The 18,568-nt window shown below is 39.1% G+C and overlaps 1 protein-coding gene across 1 annotated transcript in view; it reads right to left on the bottom strand.

Moving 5' to 3' along the window:
* The window catches only part of PEX5L (peroxisomal biogenesis factor 5 like), a 66,137-nt gene that overhangs the window by 27,080 nt on the left and 20,489 nt on the right, over positions 1-18,568 (bottom strand). The window contains exons 3-4 of the mRNA XM_070945077.1: positions 13,471-13,582; positions 4,093-4,299 (exon numbers count right to left, since the gene is read on the bottom strand). Of these exons, the coding sequence (XP_070801178.1) occupies positions 4,093-4,299; positions 13,471-13,582 (319 nt within the window). The remainder of the gene's footprint in view (positions 1-4,092; positions 4,300-13,470; positions 13,583-18,568) is intronic.

The raw sequence follows: 18,568 nt of genomic DNA, 5'->3' as shown, positions 1-18,568 counted from the left end.
ATGTAAACAAAGTCAGGGAACATACTACCACATGTGGTGGATGTGCCCCAAGGTAAAACAATATTGGAGTAAAATTAGAATATATTTAGAAGAGATAATCAGACAACGTATAGAGATGAAGCCAGAAATATTTTTGTTAGGAATATGACCAAAAAATTTACAATATTTAATTATAGATATTACAACAGCGGCAAGAATAATATATGCACAAAATTGAAAAAATAATAATACACCAACAGAAGAAAATTTGATTGGAAAAGTTTTGGAGTGTGCAGAGATGGACAAGTTCACAAAAGAAATACAAGAAAAGGAGGAAACAGAATACTACATGGTATGGGATGGGTGTCAACAACCTGGGGCTCCGGAGCCACATGCAGATCTTTGGGCCCTCTGCTGTGGATTCCTGTCGGGTGATCCCACCACTGGCTAGCCCCGCCTCTTGCCCTCCCCTCCCAGTCACTCCTTGCCTGTCCTGAGAAGGTAAGGGTGACGGTGGGGGATGGAGAAGCGGCCAGGGCAGAGACAGAGAGATACAGAGAGAGGGGGGAGGGAAGGAGGGAGGGAGAGATCAAAAGGGTTTTGTGATTCCCAGTGTTTTTTAACAACTGGTTCTCTGCCCTAATGACCGGCTGGGTAAGCATGGCTAGGGGGTGATGTGACTGGTGGAAGTGAGTGATGTCGAGTTGGCCACGCCCACCCAGGTTTTGTGGCTCCTGGTGTTTTCTTTTCTGTGGGAAACGGGTCCTAATGGCTCTTTGAGTGTTTAAGGTTGCAGACCCCTGGTATGGGACAAATGGTATGAATGGTTAGAGGAGAAGTATAAAAGGCAAGGAAAGAGTGAATGAGGAAGATATAGGAGTTGAAATGTAGTAACAAACAAGTGGAAATGGAACGGACACAGAATGTACGATTGAAATTGAGTACATTGTTATCTTTATGTATATAAATCAAACTAGAATCATACGTATAAATCGTAAATTGAAGTAAGGGAGAAAAATGGATATGTAAGAAATGCTTACTGATGTGAAAATGTTGAAAAGAAGAAAATCGTAAAAATTTCTTTTTTCTTTTTAAACTGTTTAATAAAAATTATTTTTTAAAAAAGCTGTGACATTCCTTGGGGATTGTAAAGATATTTTGGTTACTTTAATATAATTTAGATGTGCTTGGTAAGTAACTACGTAAATATCATAACTTCTTAAAATTTTGTTTCTTTCATTGGGCGTGGCAGCCTCCTCATGGTCACATGATCAAAATTTGGAAGCTTGCCAACTGGTTCATTTTTAGGATCTCTGTATTATCCTGGGATCATGGGATCACCTTTTGCAACCTTCTGACAGGCAAAGTAAATGGGGAAGTTCAGATTCACTTAACAATTGTTACTTACTTAATGACTGCTTCACTTAACAAGCGTGGGAAGAAAGACTGTAAAATGCATCAAAAATGCCCCATTTTACTTAACAAATATCTCCTTCGGCAACCGAAATGTTGGGCTCAATTGCGGTTGCAAATTGAGGACTAGGGTAGTCCTCGACTTGCGATCACAATTGAGCCCAACATCGAGGACTACCCTAATCCTCAATTTATAACCACAATTGAGCCCAACATTTCTGTTGTTAAGTGAGACATTTGTTAAGTGGGTTTTGCCCCATTTCACAACTTTTCTTGCCACTGTTAAGTGAATTGTTACAGTTGATAAGTTAGTAAGCCAGTTGTTCAGTGAATCTGGCTTTCCTCACTGTCTTTGCTTGTCAGAAGGTCGCAAGAGGTGATCACATGACCTTGGGACACAACAACGGTCATAAATACGAACCAGTTGCCAATCATCTGAATGTTGATCACATGATCATGGGGATGCTGCAAAGGTCGTAACTGAAAAACAGTCGTAAGTCACATTTTTCAGTGCCGTTGTAATTTTGAACATTCACTAAACAAACTGTTGTAAATCAAGGACTGCCCTGTACTCCTTTCTTCCAAAATCTTTATTTGACTTCTTGGTTCAGCCTATTCTCTGGACTGGGATGGTGATCTTTTATTTCAGCATGAATTAAGGCCAACCCTGAATAGCTTTTCTATTTCAGAAAGGTTAGCTAACTCAGCGCAGGAAAAGGGCAGCTGAGAAATAGATTTCTTTCCCGTAAAACCAAGAAAGGAGGAAATTGTCCCAAGCTCCCTCCTCTGTGATTTTTATGTATGCTGGTGCTGCTGCAATAGAGAATACAATAAATGTCTTCACACAACAGCTTTAAACAGTTGTGGGATAACAACTTGGTGGCTGCATTAGCACCAACTGCTAAACTTGGTTAGAGTTAAACTTAGGTGCATTTTATTTGGGTTGGGTGAAGCACAGACCCAGACAGGTTTACAGTTCAATATAAAATGTAATATAATAGAGAAAAGTAGAGTAGAGTAGAGTACAACAGAATAGAAAACAGAATAGAATAGAATAATAATAGAATAGAATAATAGTAGCATAGCATAGTGTAGCATAGCAAAGCGTAGCATAGCATAGAGTAGAATATAATTCTTTATTGGCCAAGTGTGATTGGACACACACGAAATTTGTCTTCGGTGCATAAGCTCTCATTGTACATAAAAGCTGTAAGTGATAAATCATGATCATAGTCATCATAAAAATACATTCGTCATAAGTCATAAGATACAACTCTTAGTGATAGTCATAAGATACTAAAGAAGCAGTCAACATAAATCATACTAGAAAAGTAATAAAACAATATAAATTGTAAAGATGCAAGGAACCAAGTTATAAGTAGAAAAGGAGATAAGTAATAGGAAAGATGAGAATAATAATAATAGTAATAGTCTTACTAAATAGTTTGACAGTGTTGTAGGAATAATGTGTACATTTAGAAAATGCACACTTAATTTAACAGGTTGGTTAAGCTTGTGTGAACACAGTGAAGTAATTTCAAAGACCAGCAGATGAACCAGATTAACAAATTGAAGATATTCTCTTCATTTTATTTTCATTTTATTTAATTTGTATACCGCCCTACTCCCAAAGGACTCAGGGCGGTGAACAGGCACAGAATAAAACACGTAAAATACAAAAATTAAGAGCAGAAGTAAAATCGAATTAAATCAATTTAGCCCAAGACAAATTTAAAAACCCAGGTTAAGAACAAATTAAAATTTACATTAAAAAAAGAATGGGAAAGGTTAGGCCAGACCAGCTTGGTGAAATAAAAAGGTCTCTGAAAAAGAATGGCTTCTTTTCCTGATCCATAAAACCGGCTAGAGAAAGAGCCTTGGAAAAGCTGTAGATCATTAGAGGCCACAGCTGTGAAGGCCCTGCTTTCTGTATGCTGTCTCTTCCAGCTGGATCCCTTCCACATGTGTGGAACTCCTATACAACTCCTATCATCCTACCCTAGACAGAAACATGGGACTTCTAATCTAGCCCATCCGAAGGGTACCAGGTTGGGAAAGGTTATTGAAAAAACTAACATGGAGGAAATGGGATCATCTGTAGGTCCTCTTTAAAGGGTTTGAACATCATCTTCTCAATCTTCACATTAACAGTCCACATACTGTGGTACAGTTCTTTGGTGTGGGATCGCTATTTAAAGTAACCACTGTTATTTGTACCTGTGAAATGGTGCAAGATATTTTTTTCCTATGCTTGACTTCTCAATCCCAAGAGCTAAACAGGCTAAATATTAGGTTAGGCCACCAGTTAATATCCCAACCTGTTTCTTGAATGTTCAAGTCTTACAGTCCAATGGGTCCTTTAAGAACTGATCCCTCCAGTAGAATCCTACCCCTGGCCGAGGTGCGTGGAACACTGTTACCTTCCCCCCCGAAGTGGTACCTATTTATCTACTCGCATTTGCATGCTTTTGAACTGCTGGGTTGGCAGGAGCTGGGACAAGTAATGGGAGATCACCCTGTCATGCAGTACTTGGGCCTCCAACCTGGGCTGTCAGTTTTCCCGTTGACAGGCTCAGTGTCTTTAATCACAGGGCCATCGTTGCCCCTAAGATGGTGGATATGTATAGCAATTCAATGCTCTGTCTACCACCTTCCTGATCATGGTCCCTGTTGCAGATGCCTCCAGAAAAAGCTACATACCTAAATCCAATGATTTCTCTGGAACCTTGAGTGGTTGGATCTTCTGTTCGGTGTCCACACAGATAAGATCTGGTTTGTCAGTCTTCCTTCTGAGGGTCGATCCTTTCAAGCTCTCCCCTCTTGAGGAATTCTCCCGCTTCTTCACTTTGCTTTGGGTTTGGGAAACAGGTTCACTGAGGTCGAGGAGATCCAGACCTGTTGAAAGAACTAACACAGGGCCATCGTGAAGAAAAACCTGTCATTTTAATACCTTCGCAATGCTTTGTAACTCCAACGTTTGAAAAAATACGCTGAGTTTTCCTTGGCTTTGTCAAGGTGGAATCCAAACTAAATGTAACATAGGATAATTACCCTGTTTCCCCAAAATAAGACATCACCTGATAATAAGCCCAATTGGGCTTTTGAGCGCATGGCAATAAGGCCAAGCACTTATTTCAGGGTTCAAAAAAATATAAGACAGGATCTTATTTTTGGGGAAACACAGTATGTTTGTGTGTGTGTGGTTGTGTGGTTGTGTCTGTGTTTGTGTTTCTCTCTGTGTGTGTGCATTTGTGTTGGCAAGGGAGGGTAGATTCCTGTATCTCAAGTTTGGACTGAAAAAACAAGGTCTATAGGAAAGAATGATGACTCTCTAATTGAATTCCCTACTTACACGCATGATTTATGTTTATTATAGATCAGGGGTCTCCAACCTTGACAACTTTAAGATTTGTGGACTTCAACTCAAGTTGAACTCCAATTGAAGTTCAAGTTGAACTCAAGTTCAAGTTGAGTTCAAGTTGAAGTCCATAAGTCTTAAAGTTGCTAAGGTTGGAGAGCCCTGTTATAGATCACAAACATTACCATATTTACTTTTTAGACTTCAAGAAAAATTACCATATTTACCTTTTATACTTTCCAGTATAAGTGCGTGGCAGTTCCACAGTAATGATTTACATAAGGGAATCAGCACAGGGGCTCCTACCCCACTAATCAAAACCATCCATTCTTCTTTTAATTATTTTTTTTCTTTGCTCCAGGCAATTTAAGTAACCTCTTCAATAAATCTGATACAGTAGTGTGGTTGTCCTAAAATTTATTTAGATGGTTTGCTACTATCTCCTCCTGTGTTTTCCCAGTGTGGCCACAAAACACACTGGAAATTTTCCTATGAAAATACCAGTCAGGTGATTCTCTTAGCTTCTAAGACCTCATGAGCTCATAAATAAATAATAAATTATATTATTTAGAGGTGGGCTGCTGGGGGTTCTCAGGGGTTCGGGAGAACCTCTAACTAAGATTCTGTGCAGTTCGGAGAATCCGAACTTGCAGTTTCTGTGCAGTTCCCAAATCCCACTCCTGGCTGGCCCCTCCCACCACACCCTGCTTCTCCCAGGAGCCCCCACGCGGCCCATTTTGAATGCAGGTAAGTGCAGGGCGCGCGTGGAGGCTCGGGGAGGGCAAAAAACAGGCCTACCGGAAGTTCGGGAAGGTTGGAAACAGGCCCGTTTCTGGGGAGGCTGGTTTCACCTTCCTGGAGGTTTGAGGAAAGTCCCTGGAGCCCAGGGAGGGCAAAAACGCCCCCCCTCACTATGGTGCAGGAGGCCGACTAGGCCACATCCACCATGACCATGCCCACCCAGCAACTGAGCAGAGAACTCCTTGCTAAAATTTTTGAAGCCCACCCGTGGGGCTAGCCAAATGAAATTTCTTGCTTTAACCCTAACCCTGATACCTTGAGACGATAGAAGAACTGAGGGTAACCCAAAAGTGTCCATGGATGTGATCCCAGCCACGAGTCCTTAATTATCAATAATTTTCCTCACATTTAGTCAGCTGATGATTCCATACTATTTCAGCAGGGACTTAAATTAATGTAGAAACATGACAAAATGGCTGCACAAAGCAGTCCCTTGCTAAGGAGACTGAAGGATTCAATAAAATAAGATACTGATAAGATTCCAAATGAAAAACTGAACCAATTGTGCCCATAACATTTAATGAACTCTGTCAATTTCCACATATTTTAAGTGTCTGCATTAATTAGGAATGTCCATGCAGATAATTATCTAGTACTAAGGATAGGATTAATAAAAGCTATGTTGTGAAGTTATATAATTTTTATTTCACTTCTAGGTCATTTTCTCTTTATACTTTTTTAATCTTTCAAACCCATCTCCTTAGGCTTCAGAATGATTCCAAAAATGAAAATTTTAAAGCCCGTTATTTCAATGGAAGGCTTTAAATCTTATGGTCGGTGTTGACTGACTTTCTTTTGGGGGTGGGGGGGCGTTTCAGCGTTCTCAAATTTGGGATTTTGTTTTTCGTTACAGGAAGACGTTAGTCATGTATGGTTTAACCTTGGCAACATGGCCAATGTCAAAATATTCACTCAAAGATTTGCATTGGAGATTATGAAGCGAGCAATTTAAAAGAAAGGGGCAGTTGCAAGAGCGACACGAAGGTCACATATTTTTAGGTGCTCATTAGCAATTTAGATTGAAGGCCAAGGTCCTTGTGGCTTTGAAGATTGTCCAGCCATCCTCATTTCTCAACAAAGCTCTTATAAAATTCCCAAAGCTATTCCTCAAGGCATTTGTTTTATGTTAATTTGTTTTGAGGGTTGGCATGATACATGGAACTTATAATCATGTCAACCTACCTAATCATGATTGGTAATGATTTAGCCAACCCACTTAATCCAACCTACTCAATCATGGTTGGTAATGATTTAGCCAACCCACTTAATCCAACCTACTCAATCATGGTTGGTAAGGATTTAGCCAACCCACTTAATCCAACCTACTCAATCATGGTTGGTAAGGATTTAGACAACCCACTTAATCAACCTTACTTATGAGGGATGGTAATGACTTAGCAGATTCATTTGCACAACACGCTATGTCTAGTTTGTATTGGGTGCTTATGTGGTTTAATGTGTAATGAGGTCCCAGCTGATTTGGTCAATCTAGGGTTTAATGCATTTTGAGAACTAAGAAAATGGGTTGATGCTGTAACTTGGTTTAAGTGTGTCGCAAGCACAGCCACTGGATCATAAATTAAGTTGATTGGAGTCACTCAACATGCAGAAATAAAAATCAAGCTGTAGTTAATACCCAAGCATGTGGTGTAAATGCAGCTGTTATCTCTTTAATTTGGGATGGTTAAGATTATTATGTTATTATTTTTCTTTTTATTTCTTTTATATGCTGTTTTTATATCCTTGTAAGCTGCCTTGAATCACTATTCAAGGTGAGTAGGCAGCAATATAAGTTTTCTAAATAAATGACAAATAATAAATAAATCTGGAATAAACACAATCGTGGAATGTGATTTTTTTCAGCAAAGAGGTTGAGAAGAAAGGATTTATATTACTCTTTTTCATCATATTGAAAGTCTTTGATTTTTAAACCAGTGATATTAGAGATAATTAGGGATATCCTAATTACCGTATTTTTCAGAGTGTAAGACCCATTGGTGTATAAGACACACCTTAGTTTTTAGGGAGGAAAATAAGAAAAAAACTGATTGGCAGTTGGATCGACCTCCAGGAATACCCCCAATCAGCTGTATCCAGAGGTGAATTTTAGCAAAAGGTTCCTTGGTTGTGAGTTCTGTGCCTTGCTTTTTTTTTGCTTTTTCCCCTGCCTCTGAAAGCCTCCGAAACAGAGCTTCAGAAAAAAAGCCTCTGAAGCTCTGTTTGGGGGCTTCTTTTCTGAAGCTTCATTTCTGATGCTTTTTTCAGCCTCTGAAACCTTCCTTTGAGAAGCCGGGTGGGGCTACATTTGGAGTATAAGACGCACCCAGATTTTCACCCTCTTTTTTGGGGGGAAAAGGTGCATCTTATACTCCAAAAAATATGTTACATATTCCCTGCTTTGTGTTAATTTTCACCTGCAGTAGTTTTAAGTGAACCCTAAAATTATATAATTCGATTACAGCAAGTTATTCTCAAGGTTCGCTTACGGAGTATAACATGCTTCAAGCAGAAACAAGGTGGCAAATACAGGTATATCACAGTAGAACCTGAGTCCTATTATAAACACTTTTTCAGTTTGTCCATACCCCATTGAGCTATTTCTATAAATATCAATCAGAAAACTGCTATTTTGTTTAGAACTGTTAAATGGAAGCCTGGCACGATGACACATTCCTTGTATAAACGTTCATCAAAATTTCAGTATCAGGAATCAGCAAGAAAGGATACTACAGGCAGTCCTTGACCACAATTGAGCCCCCAATTTCTGTTGTTAAGTGAGACATTTGTTAAGTGAGTTTTGCCCCCATTTTCTGCCCCCATTTTCTTGCCACCATTGTTGAGTGAATCACTGCAGTTGGTAAATTAGTAATCTGGTTGTTAAGTGAATCTGGCTTCCCCACTGACTTTGCTTGTCAGAAGATCCGCAAAAGGTAATCACATGACCCCGGGACGCTACAACGGTCATAAGTATGAACCAGTTGCCAAGCATCTGAATGTTGATTACATGGCCATGGGGATGCTGCAAAGGTTGCAACTGTGAAAAACAATGGTAAGTCCACTTTTTTCAGTGCTGTTGTAACTTTGCACAGTCATTAAACGAACTGTTGTAAGTCGAGGACTACCTGGGTATGCACACTATTTTTAAAAGGCTGGAATCAAGTAGGCAATGGTAGGGGATTGAATCCTACAAAAAGACCGACCAGTGGTGGGATTCAAATTTTTTTACTACCGGTTCTGTGGGCGTGGCTTGGTGGGCGTGGCATGGCTTGGTGGGCGTGGCATGGCTTGGTGGGTGTGGCTTGGTGGGCATGGCAGGGGAAGGATACTGTAAAATCTCCATTCCTACCCCACTCCGGGAGAAGGATACTGCAAAATCCTCATTTCCTCCCAATCAGCTGGGACTTGGGAGGCAGAGAATAGATGGGGGAGGGGCCAGTCAGAATTTTTACTACTGGTTCTCCGAACTACTCAAAATTTCTGCTACTGGTTCTCCAGAACTGGTCAGAACCTGCTGAAGCCCACCTCTGGGACTGACCTATAGCCCAAAATAGCAGTGGCACAAGTCTTAAGATCCGTGTAGTTTAAAAAAAAAGACACTGACATGTCTTCATTATTCTCTGGCCTTATCTTACCTGTCATTCAGGTGAATGATTAGAATAATTATATTCTAATAAAATAATCAGGTACATTGTTTTCCTTTTGGATGAACTCTTTTTTTAAAAAGTAACTTTATTAAAAATTACAATTCCAAAAATACAAACTGAAAAAAAGGGAAGCTTAAAAATGCAGAAAAGAAGGAAAAAATAAGTGTACAGTAAAGAACAAGGAAATAAATATAATAAACAAATCATTTTCCCCTTCATCACAAGCATAAACAATTTTAGTAATTTATCACCTTCTCTTAAAATACAACAATTATTAACTTTTCCCCATATCCTATTTTTTATCTACTGTATATAAACTCTCTTTTTAAAAGACTCCCTTCTTATGATACTGCAATCCCTTAATTTGTGGTAGAGTTGGAGCAACTGGATGGAGCTGAATGTTTACTGGCTGGATGCCCTTCTTGATGCCTATGAGGAGTTCCCAGCAGATATTTTTTTCTTTTCGACCTAGGAGAGAAACATCCGCTGCTACCTAGAATTAAACTTTCAACCTTCCAAGTGAAAAGACAATGTCTTCACCATTAGGTCACCATACCGCTCATCTTTTCTCTCTGAGCAAATCCCTAAAACCTTATCATTTCAGTCTGATCAACAAAAGCCCATTAAGAGTTACCCAAAATAACAGCATATCTATTTTGACCTTGATCAAATAAATATATCCATTTCTTCTACTTTTAACAATCTTGATCTTTAATTTCTTCAAATAGACTTTGATTTCTTTTTTCTTTGTCTTTTTTCACACAATTCTTTAAGGCTTTAATAAGCCTCCTTGTTAAATTCAATATAGGAAGATGAAGTTACTCCCTTGGTTCATTATTTGCATATCCCTTTTGATTATTTTTTTTTTTTAATTTGATTTATATGCTGCCCTTCTCTGGAGACTCAGGGCGGTTTACAATGCGTTAAGCAATAGCCTTCATTCTTTTGTATATTTTATACAAAGTCAGCTTATTGCCCCCACAAACTGGGTCCTCATTTCACCTACCTTAGAAAGGATGGAAGGCTGAGTCAACCTTGAGCCTTGGAGAGATTTGAACCAGCAGAAATTGCAGGCAGCTGTGTTAATAACAGGGTGCATTAAACCACTGTACTATCAAGGCTCTATTAAGACCTCAGTTGATTACTTTCGTATGTCTAGTGTAGCATCTTTTTCTGTATCATTCCTGTCATTTGTAAGTCCCTTTTCAGATCAGTCTCAATCTTGTCACATAAAACTTTTTCTTCTTTCATAACATCTATAAACACAATCTATTATAGAGGCAGGCTTAACATTAACTTCTGAATCCATTGTTCAAACTTAACCTTCAACATATCCAATGTTAAAATATCTTGCTTCATTCAGTATTAGTTAGTCACATTTAAGTGTTCTTCTCCTTTAATTGGGATCTTCAGTTCTTTCTGGTTCCCTCTTTGGAGGCCCGTTTGAAATTATTGTCCTACCATACTCATTTGATTATGTAAAATAGAGGGTAAAAAGGTCATATTCAATGTGTGTCTGCAAATATCGTTGGAGAAACCAGAAATGAATGAGAGGACAGAAAAAGTTTATCCTGTTGTAAAGCACATTCTTTCTTTCTTCTTTTTTCTTTTTGTCAAAAACCAGATCCAGCTTTGTGGGGAAGGCTGGATAAGACTAAAAAGCCTTAAAAGTCCATCTAAATTTGATACTGTTTGTAAATCCAATATGCAAAGGTGTATTTCCCCAATGACAGCTGGGAGTAGAGATTAATTTATTTGCAACCTTGTATTCAAATCACCTCATCTGGATGCATACATAAGGCATCCCTTGCATGCAAATGGTTTGTGGTTCAATCTTACCAGGTCCTACACACACGCATACACACACCACACAACCCTTAGAGGGTTCTTGCCACTCAGAATGCATATGTGATTTGATGGACAATCTCATTTGGAATATATGAGGCAATTATGTGCCTATTAGACTAAGCTAAGTGAAATAACTAAGCAAAAATGTTTTAGGAGGACTGGATGTTGCCATTACATTTCCTTCTGTAGCCAAGATTTGTTGGGATTGCATGATGGTTGGGAATTCTAAGAATGACACTTGGAGGGTATCAGGCTATGAAAAAAAAAAATCTTACATAGAATCTACAGGTTCCACAGTGTTCTCCTCTTTGGTTCACCCCAGATGAGTTGGATTGCAAATTTCACATTTTCTAGTCCGTATAGGACAAATATCATCTCAAGGATGTTGGGTTGGAGAAGGATGGCTAAAACAACTTGCAGTAACTTCCGAAGATTATGGAGAAGATTTTCTCAGGTGTTGCCATCGGGTGAATGTGAGATTTTACATTTACTGTTGTAAAATTGCCTTCAAATCTTAGGAAAAAAGCTTTTGCATTTATGGAGTACTAATGGCTCCTGAACCTCTTAAAATTTCCTTTATGAGTCTTTCACCTTTTCCATCACCGCTAGTTTTCTTGTGAATCTCTCTCTTTCTCTGTGTCTCCCTCCCTCCCTCCCCCCTTCTCTCCCTCCCCCCTCTCTCTTGACTTTGCAGAAATGCACTCCTAACTTCTTTAAAATGAGATTTCTTGGAAATCTTTGCAAAGAGAATGGCCATGAAATTGTGCGGATATAGCGACCTTTTGCCTGGAATAGTCGGTTGCAGGAACTGAGTATGTCTAGTTTAAGGAAAAGAAGGACTAGGGGAGACAAGATAGCCGTGTTCCAATATCCTAGGGGTTGCCACAAAGAAGAGGGAGTCAAGCTATTCTCCAAAGCACTTGAGGGTAGAACAAGAAGCAGCGGGTGGAAACTAATCAAGGAGAGAAGCAACCTAGAACTAAGGAGAATTTTCCTGACAGTTAGAACAATTAATAAGTAGAACAACTTGCCTCCAGAAGTTGTGAATGTTCCAACACTGGAAATTTTTAAGAAGATGTTGGATAACCATTTGTCTGAAATGGCGTAGGGTTTCCTGCCTGGGCATTGGGTTTATTTTATTTATTTATTTATTTTTATTCGGCTTATATGCCACCCTATCTCCCAATGGACTCAGGGCGGCTCACAATAATAAAAACACAAGCCACAATACAAAATAAAAACTAAAATCTAAAAAAACTTAAAATTTAACCCTTAAAACCCCATCAGTCCAGGTCGAGGGATTTGAATAGGGTTGGACTAGAAGACCTCCAAGGTCCCTTCCAACTCTGTTATTCTATTCAATTATTGTCCTCTTCTCTTCTAGAGAGAAATCTCTTGGCATCATGATATTTTTATCCAGTCTGACCTGACTTGCTAAACAGCAACAGGAGCCAAGCAACTTGTCTTCACACCTTGTTTGTCAAAACCCAGATTTTTATGCTACTCGCATTCCCCCCCCTTACATTTATACTGAATTTTTTTAAAAGCAACAGTGAACTTTATTTAGCATCAAAACTATCTTCATATGCCAGATGAAAAATGTATTCTATCCAGAACCCCAGCTCTATGATTAGCCCATAACATTTTGTTTCAGGAGAAACCAATGATATGAATATCTAAGAACAGGGTGGATTTGATTTAAATCGAGTTGATTTAAATCACAATTTAAATCATGATTTAAATCACTAGTAAAAAGGCTTGATTTAAATCAACTTGATTTAAATCATAATTTTTAAAGAGCAACTGTCATCTCTGCTACTCCTTTGACCCACTGTTGACTCACCGATAGTTCCAGTGTTGCAGAATATACAGCCTCATGGTACATAACTAAGCTCCATTTCATGCTGAATAAACTAAATTATTTATGTATCTTAAATAGAAAACTATCTTATGATAGATTTTTACCCCAAAAGTTTTTTATTAAAATAAATTCAATAAAAATAAAAAAAATCTGATTTAAATAAAAAAATCCGATTTAAATAAAAAAATCTGATTTTTTTGATTTTTTTAAAAAAAATCATTGATTTTTATCCACCCTGTCTAAGAATATACCTTTCATCTCACATGCCAAGTTCTGTGTCTGTATATATGCATAAAGCAGCCCTTTCTTTCGCAAGCCTCACTGATTCTCATTGGTTTTCCATTTTTCTGGACATGGTTGAACAGTATCAAATATCACAAGCTATAATCATGACTTTCTAGCCCACGTGCCATTAAGAACTCACTGGTTTCTTCCCCCGCAAAACGAAAGAAAATCTCTGTTGTTTGTGGCGTGGAGCTTCAAAAAGCAGTAGGCAGTGAAACAAACATCGGGCAGCATTTGGAAACGAACCGCAACCGAATAAGAGTGAATCAAAGAGCTGTTACCTGCTGTATTTGATGTCACCGGACGTGCAATGGCTTCTGATTTGGTTTCGCAAAGAAAGTCATCTATAGAAGGACTCAGCAGGGGGCGGCTTTCTTGTTGCTCATTCACAAGCTAGTGACAAAAAGCAAGAGGAGAAAGTTGGATGTGTGTGCATGTGGGTACCGCTTAACTATGCACACAAATGTCACAACAGCATCAAGCGGCTTAATATATATATATATATATATATATATATATATATATATATATATATATATGTACATATACATATATACATATACATACATACATACATACATACATACATACATACATACATATACAGGAAGCAACACAGAGTTGCAGTTTGTCAGCAGAAAAAGGGCCCAAGAACTTGTGAATGAGATTTCACAGAACCTAGGGCTGAAGAACAACTAAGTTTACATAGGTAAAACCTGGCTAGAAAGAATATGCATATATATATATATATATATAAAATTATTATTCCATTTCTGAAAGCATCAGATGGCCTAAATTGGCATACGGTTTTCTTTTTTTTTCTTTTTTTTTTTTATTTGATTTATATGCCGCCTTTCTCCGGAGACTCAGGGTGGCTTACAATGTGCTCAGCAATAGCCTTCATCCTTTTGTATATTTATACAAAGTCAGCTTATTGCCCCCACAAACTGGGTCCTCAATTTACCTACCTTAGAAAGGATGGAAGGCTGAGTCAACCTTGAGCCTTGGCGAGATTCGAACCTGCAGTAATTGCAGGCAGCTGGTCTTAATAACCAGCTTAATAACAGGGTGCCTTAGACCACTGTACTACCAAGGCTCCTTGAAATTAAATGAGATGAATATAAGCAACTGAATGAGAGGAAACAAAAAAAAAAAGGATAAAACAACACTCATCAATACCTAACTTCAGTTTTCAGACTTCTGCTGGGGGAGGATTGTCATCTTTTCAATAATTATATTCTAACCGGATTCCAAAGGGCATGCTTTTTATGATTTGGGATCTAATGAAGGCCCAATTTAGCTGGGTTCACACAGTATGTTAAAGCCCACCCTCTTGCTAGCAAAATACAGTTGCTGTGCTTGTGTAACATGCTATACTCAAATAAATAATGGATTAAGGTAGCTTATCATGGTTTAACCCCGATGAGCTGCTTTCTTCAATCTGTGCCAGAAATCTATTTAGCCTACTTTAGCATGCTGTGCAAATCCAGCCACACGGATAGGCCATGTAGATTCACCTGTCTTTTTGCATTTACGCACTGTTCCCTGTTTGGCAACTAGCCAGCAATATGGCAATCTGCCTCTTCTCTAGAAGAGGGAGCCCATCTCAACTGCAGAAAGCAAAAGGAGGCAAGAGACCAGACCCATCGTCCAGATTCCTTTCCTTTCCATCACTTGTTCAATTTGGCTGCACAAATCATCCCAGGCACATTTCCAAAAACATTTGGAAAACAGGATGCTATGGATGTCATCTGCATGAGGTAAGAGCCCTTATAAGGGCAGAGGGTGTGCGTGAAACTCCCATGGCACCTATGTGGCTTAAAGTGAAACTTTAGATTGTCCTCTTCAGCATTGGCCACTTTTTGTTGGACTCTAACTCCTTCCATCCACAGATGACAGTGCCAACGAGCAGGATGATGGTCATTTCAGACCAATCATATCTGACAACTCAAGAATGAAAATTAACCCTTAACCCTTCCCCCCTCTAAACCAGGGGTCTCCAACCTTGGCAACGTTAAGACTTGTGGACTTCAACTCCCAGAATTCCTCAGCCAGCTTTACTGGGAGTTGAGGTCCACAAGTCTTAACGTTGCCAAGGTTGGAGACCCCTACTCTAAACTATGAAGATCTAATCTATGAAGATCTGTCAAGAGCCTTTCCCTTCTGATGTATAAAGATCTAATTTATGAATCTATGAAGATCTCTCAAGAGTCTTTCAACAAGATGTTTTGGAGCACTATGAAGAGAACATTTGGTGTCTAGCCTGCTAATTATGTGCCTATGTGGTCATTAAAGGTTCTGAATCTGAAATAGGATGCAAGGTGAATTAAAGTTTGCTCCTGCACCTCCTTGAACATTGACCTCACACATAAGGGATGGCCACTGATTGCATCTCTCTATTTGACTGAGCCCATTGCTATAAATCATTTCATAGCTTACAGATCTTTTCTGATTTCACCCTTCTCCTTTTCTGCACTATCAGTGCTTTCTATTCAAGATCCAAAATGTTCAATGGCGCCATAATATTCTATTGATATATTTCCCTCTAAGAGTCTGAGATGATGTATGTCTTATCTGATTTTGTCTCATAACTATCATTAGGTTGGAGTGAGTCCCAACGATTGACTGAAGTTATTCGGTAAGCTTTCATGGCTGAAGGAGAATTGTAACTTGGTTTTGCCCCAGGCTCACTTGCTACCTTAAGGTAAAGGTAAAGGTTCCCCTCACACATATGTGCTAGTCATTCCCAACTCTAGGGGGCAGTGATCATCTCCGTTCCGTGGTCATGTGGTTGGCATGACTAAACGCAAAAGCTGCACGGAATGCTGTTACCTTCCCACCAAAGGTGGTCTCTATTTTTCTACTTGCATTTTTTACATGCTTTCGAACTGCTAGGTTGGCAGAAGCTGGGACAAGTAACAGGAGCTCACTCCGTTACACGGTGCTAGGGATTCGAACTGCTGACCTTTTGATCGACAAACTCAGCATTTTAGCCATTGAACTAACTGAGCTAACACCCTTCTAATGATTTAGAGATTATCCATCAACTTGAGGAAGGAACGCACAAACAGATATAGCAGTCTACCCATGTTAATATGAATCCAGATGATAGATTTATCAGAACTAATGGCATTACTCTTGGTTTCTAGAAGGAAGACTGTATTCAGTTTAATGCATGGAGAATTGGCTCTCTATCCAGGCATCTTTGTATTGCTGAAGGAAACAAGGTTAAGGAAGATTCAGGTTTCCTCCTCAGGGATGCTTGGTCTAAGGAAGAAAAGGGGTGCTATTTTAGCTCTTAAAACCCCACCCCCTCAAAGAACAAAGGGTGACATTGCTTCGGCAATGTCATGATGCAACCAGCCACATGCTTTGCAATCCTTTGAGGCTGAAATTAAAGTGAAAAAACAACATGGTTCCTAACTGCAAGAACATTTTCCACGTCTGGAGTTAATGTTGCTTGCAAAGTTGGAAGTACAGGCAGTCCTTGACTTACTCACTGGCAGTGATTCCCTTAATGACCACCTTGCTTAGAAACATAAATTCTGATCACGATTATGGACATGTATTAAAGAATACCTGTATTTATTACTGTATTGTCTTCTTCCAGATTGCTTCCCCCCCCCCACAACCTCCTGATTGGGCTAAAGGTTTAGAATTTTCAGGTGGTCACCCATTCAAATATGAACCATAGCCAGTCCTGCTTAGCTTCACCCAGATCACATTGGTGCTATCACCCATTCAGCCATAAGAATGGGAAATTGTTTCTTAAATAAAGTCCTTTAGAACAGAAAGGAAATGTCCAAGCATCTGTGGGTTCTGTTTTCTGCTCCTGGTTTGAAGCAGGAAAGTGTTGGGTTCTTTGGAGAATAAGTTCTCTGTCATACACTATCTTCTAATGAATTTTGCAAAAAATTTAAGCCGTGGTTTTATTGAAAAAGAGGAAAGAGACCAAATAGTCCCTAACCTATGACCACGTATGAGCCCAAAATTTAATGTTGCTAAGTGAGACATTTGTTAAGTGAATTTGGCTCTATTTTACAACTTTTCTTGCCACCGTTGTTAAGTGAATCACTGCAGTTGTTAAGTTAGTAACGCGGTTGTTAAGTGAATCTGGCTTCCCCATTGACTTTGCTTATCAGACGATCACAAATGGCGCTCTGGGACACTGAAACTGTCATAAATACGAACTAGTCGCCAAGCATCTGGATTTTAATCACATAGCCATGGGGAAGCTGCAACGGTCGTAAGTGTGAAAACGGTCATAAGTTACTTTTTTCAGTGACTTTTCAGTGCCGTTTGAACAGTCACTAAATGGACTGTTGTAAGTCAAGGGCTACCTGTAGGTCTTGTTTTTGTTGTATATGGGAAAATAAAATGAGAGACGTTTCTATCCTGCTGGGATTCATAGATATTCAGACACAGTGGGATTCATCATGCAAGTAAGCAATTGCTACATCGCTTACTCCACTTTGTAAATTTAAGTGGACATGTCAATCCTTATTTGTCTGAAACTACCAGCTACTAGACAGTGGTGGGTTGCCCCCGGTTCGCACTGGTTCTATAGAACCGGTAGTAAAACCAGCGGGAGGCCCTGCCCACTGACCCCGACGTCATCAAAACGCTTCTGCGCATGCGCAGAAGAGTGTGCGCGCAAGTGAGCGAAACAAGCATGCGCGGGCGGCCCTGTTGCAAACTGGTAGTAAAGATAAGTAGAACCCACCCTTGCTACTAGTGATAAGATTTCATATGCTTTCTTAAACTGAAACATTTTCAGGTAACCAATTTAAATTAACCAATTTTGTTGTAAACATGATGTACAATGACAATAAAGGCTATCATCATCATCATCATCATCATCATCATCATCATCATCATCATCTTTATTCATTAAATATGAAGCTCAGTCAAAATGCATCACAAATACCATTGATTGGTGCTAATGGTTGATACGGGTTGCTGCCAGCATCCTAGGTATCAATCAGGTACCTTCTTAAGATGTATGATGTTCCATGTAGTGCAGTTTTTTGCAGTTCCGCTGGTGTTATTGCAGGAAGCTGCAATTTGCTGATGTATGTTATAAAAGTCTTGGACATGGTACCAAGTGCCCCGATTACAATGGGTATCACTGTTTTATTATTATTATTATTATTATTATTATTATTATTATTATTATTATTATTTAATCTTTAGTGAGATTCACAGCCTTTGAGGCTGGTTAATAGCTCAGCAGCTTGAGTCCTAACCAAGGATCTAGGAACTGTTAAGGTATCGTCGGAGGATGTAAGCTGTTCAGAGTAAGGTGGTTTTTTGTCACAATGTTCAAGTCCGGCAAATTTAGAATTTCTAAATAGCGGGGTAGCCCTTTGGGTATTGCTC

This window comes from Pituophis catenifer, unplaced genomic scaffold, assembly GCF_029215685.1.
Source record: "Pituophis catenifer annectens isolate HBS135680 unplaced genomic scaffold, rPitCat1.0.hap2 SCAF_6, whole genome shotgun sequence".
NCBI classification, from domain to species: domain Eukaryota; kingdom Metazoa; phylum Chordata; class Lepidosauria; order Squamata; family Colubridae; genus Pituophis; species Pituophis catenifer.
Note: the sequence above shows the minus strand (reverse complement) of the source record. Positions and strands in the feature narration are given on the sequence as shown.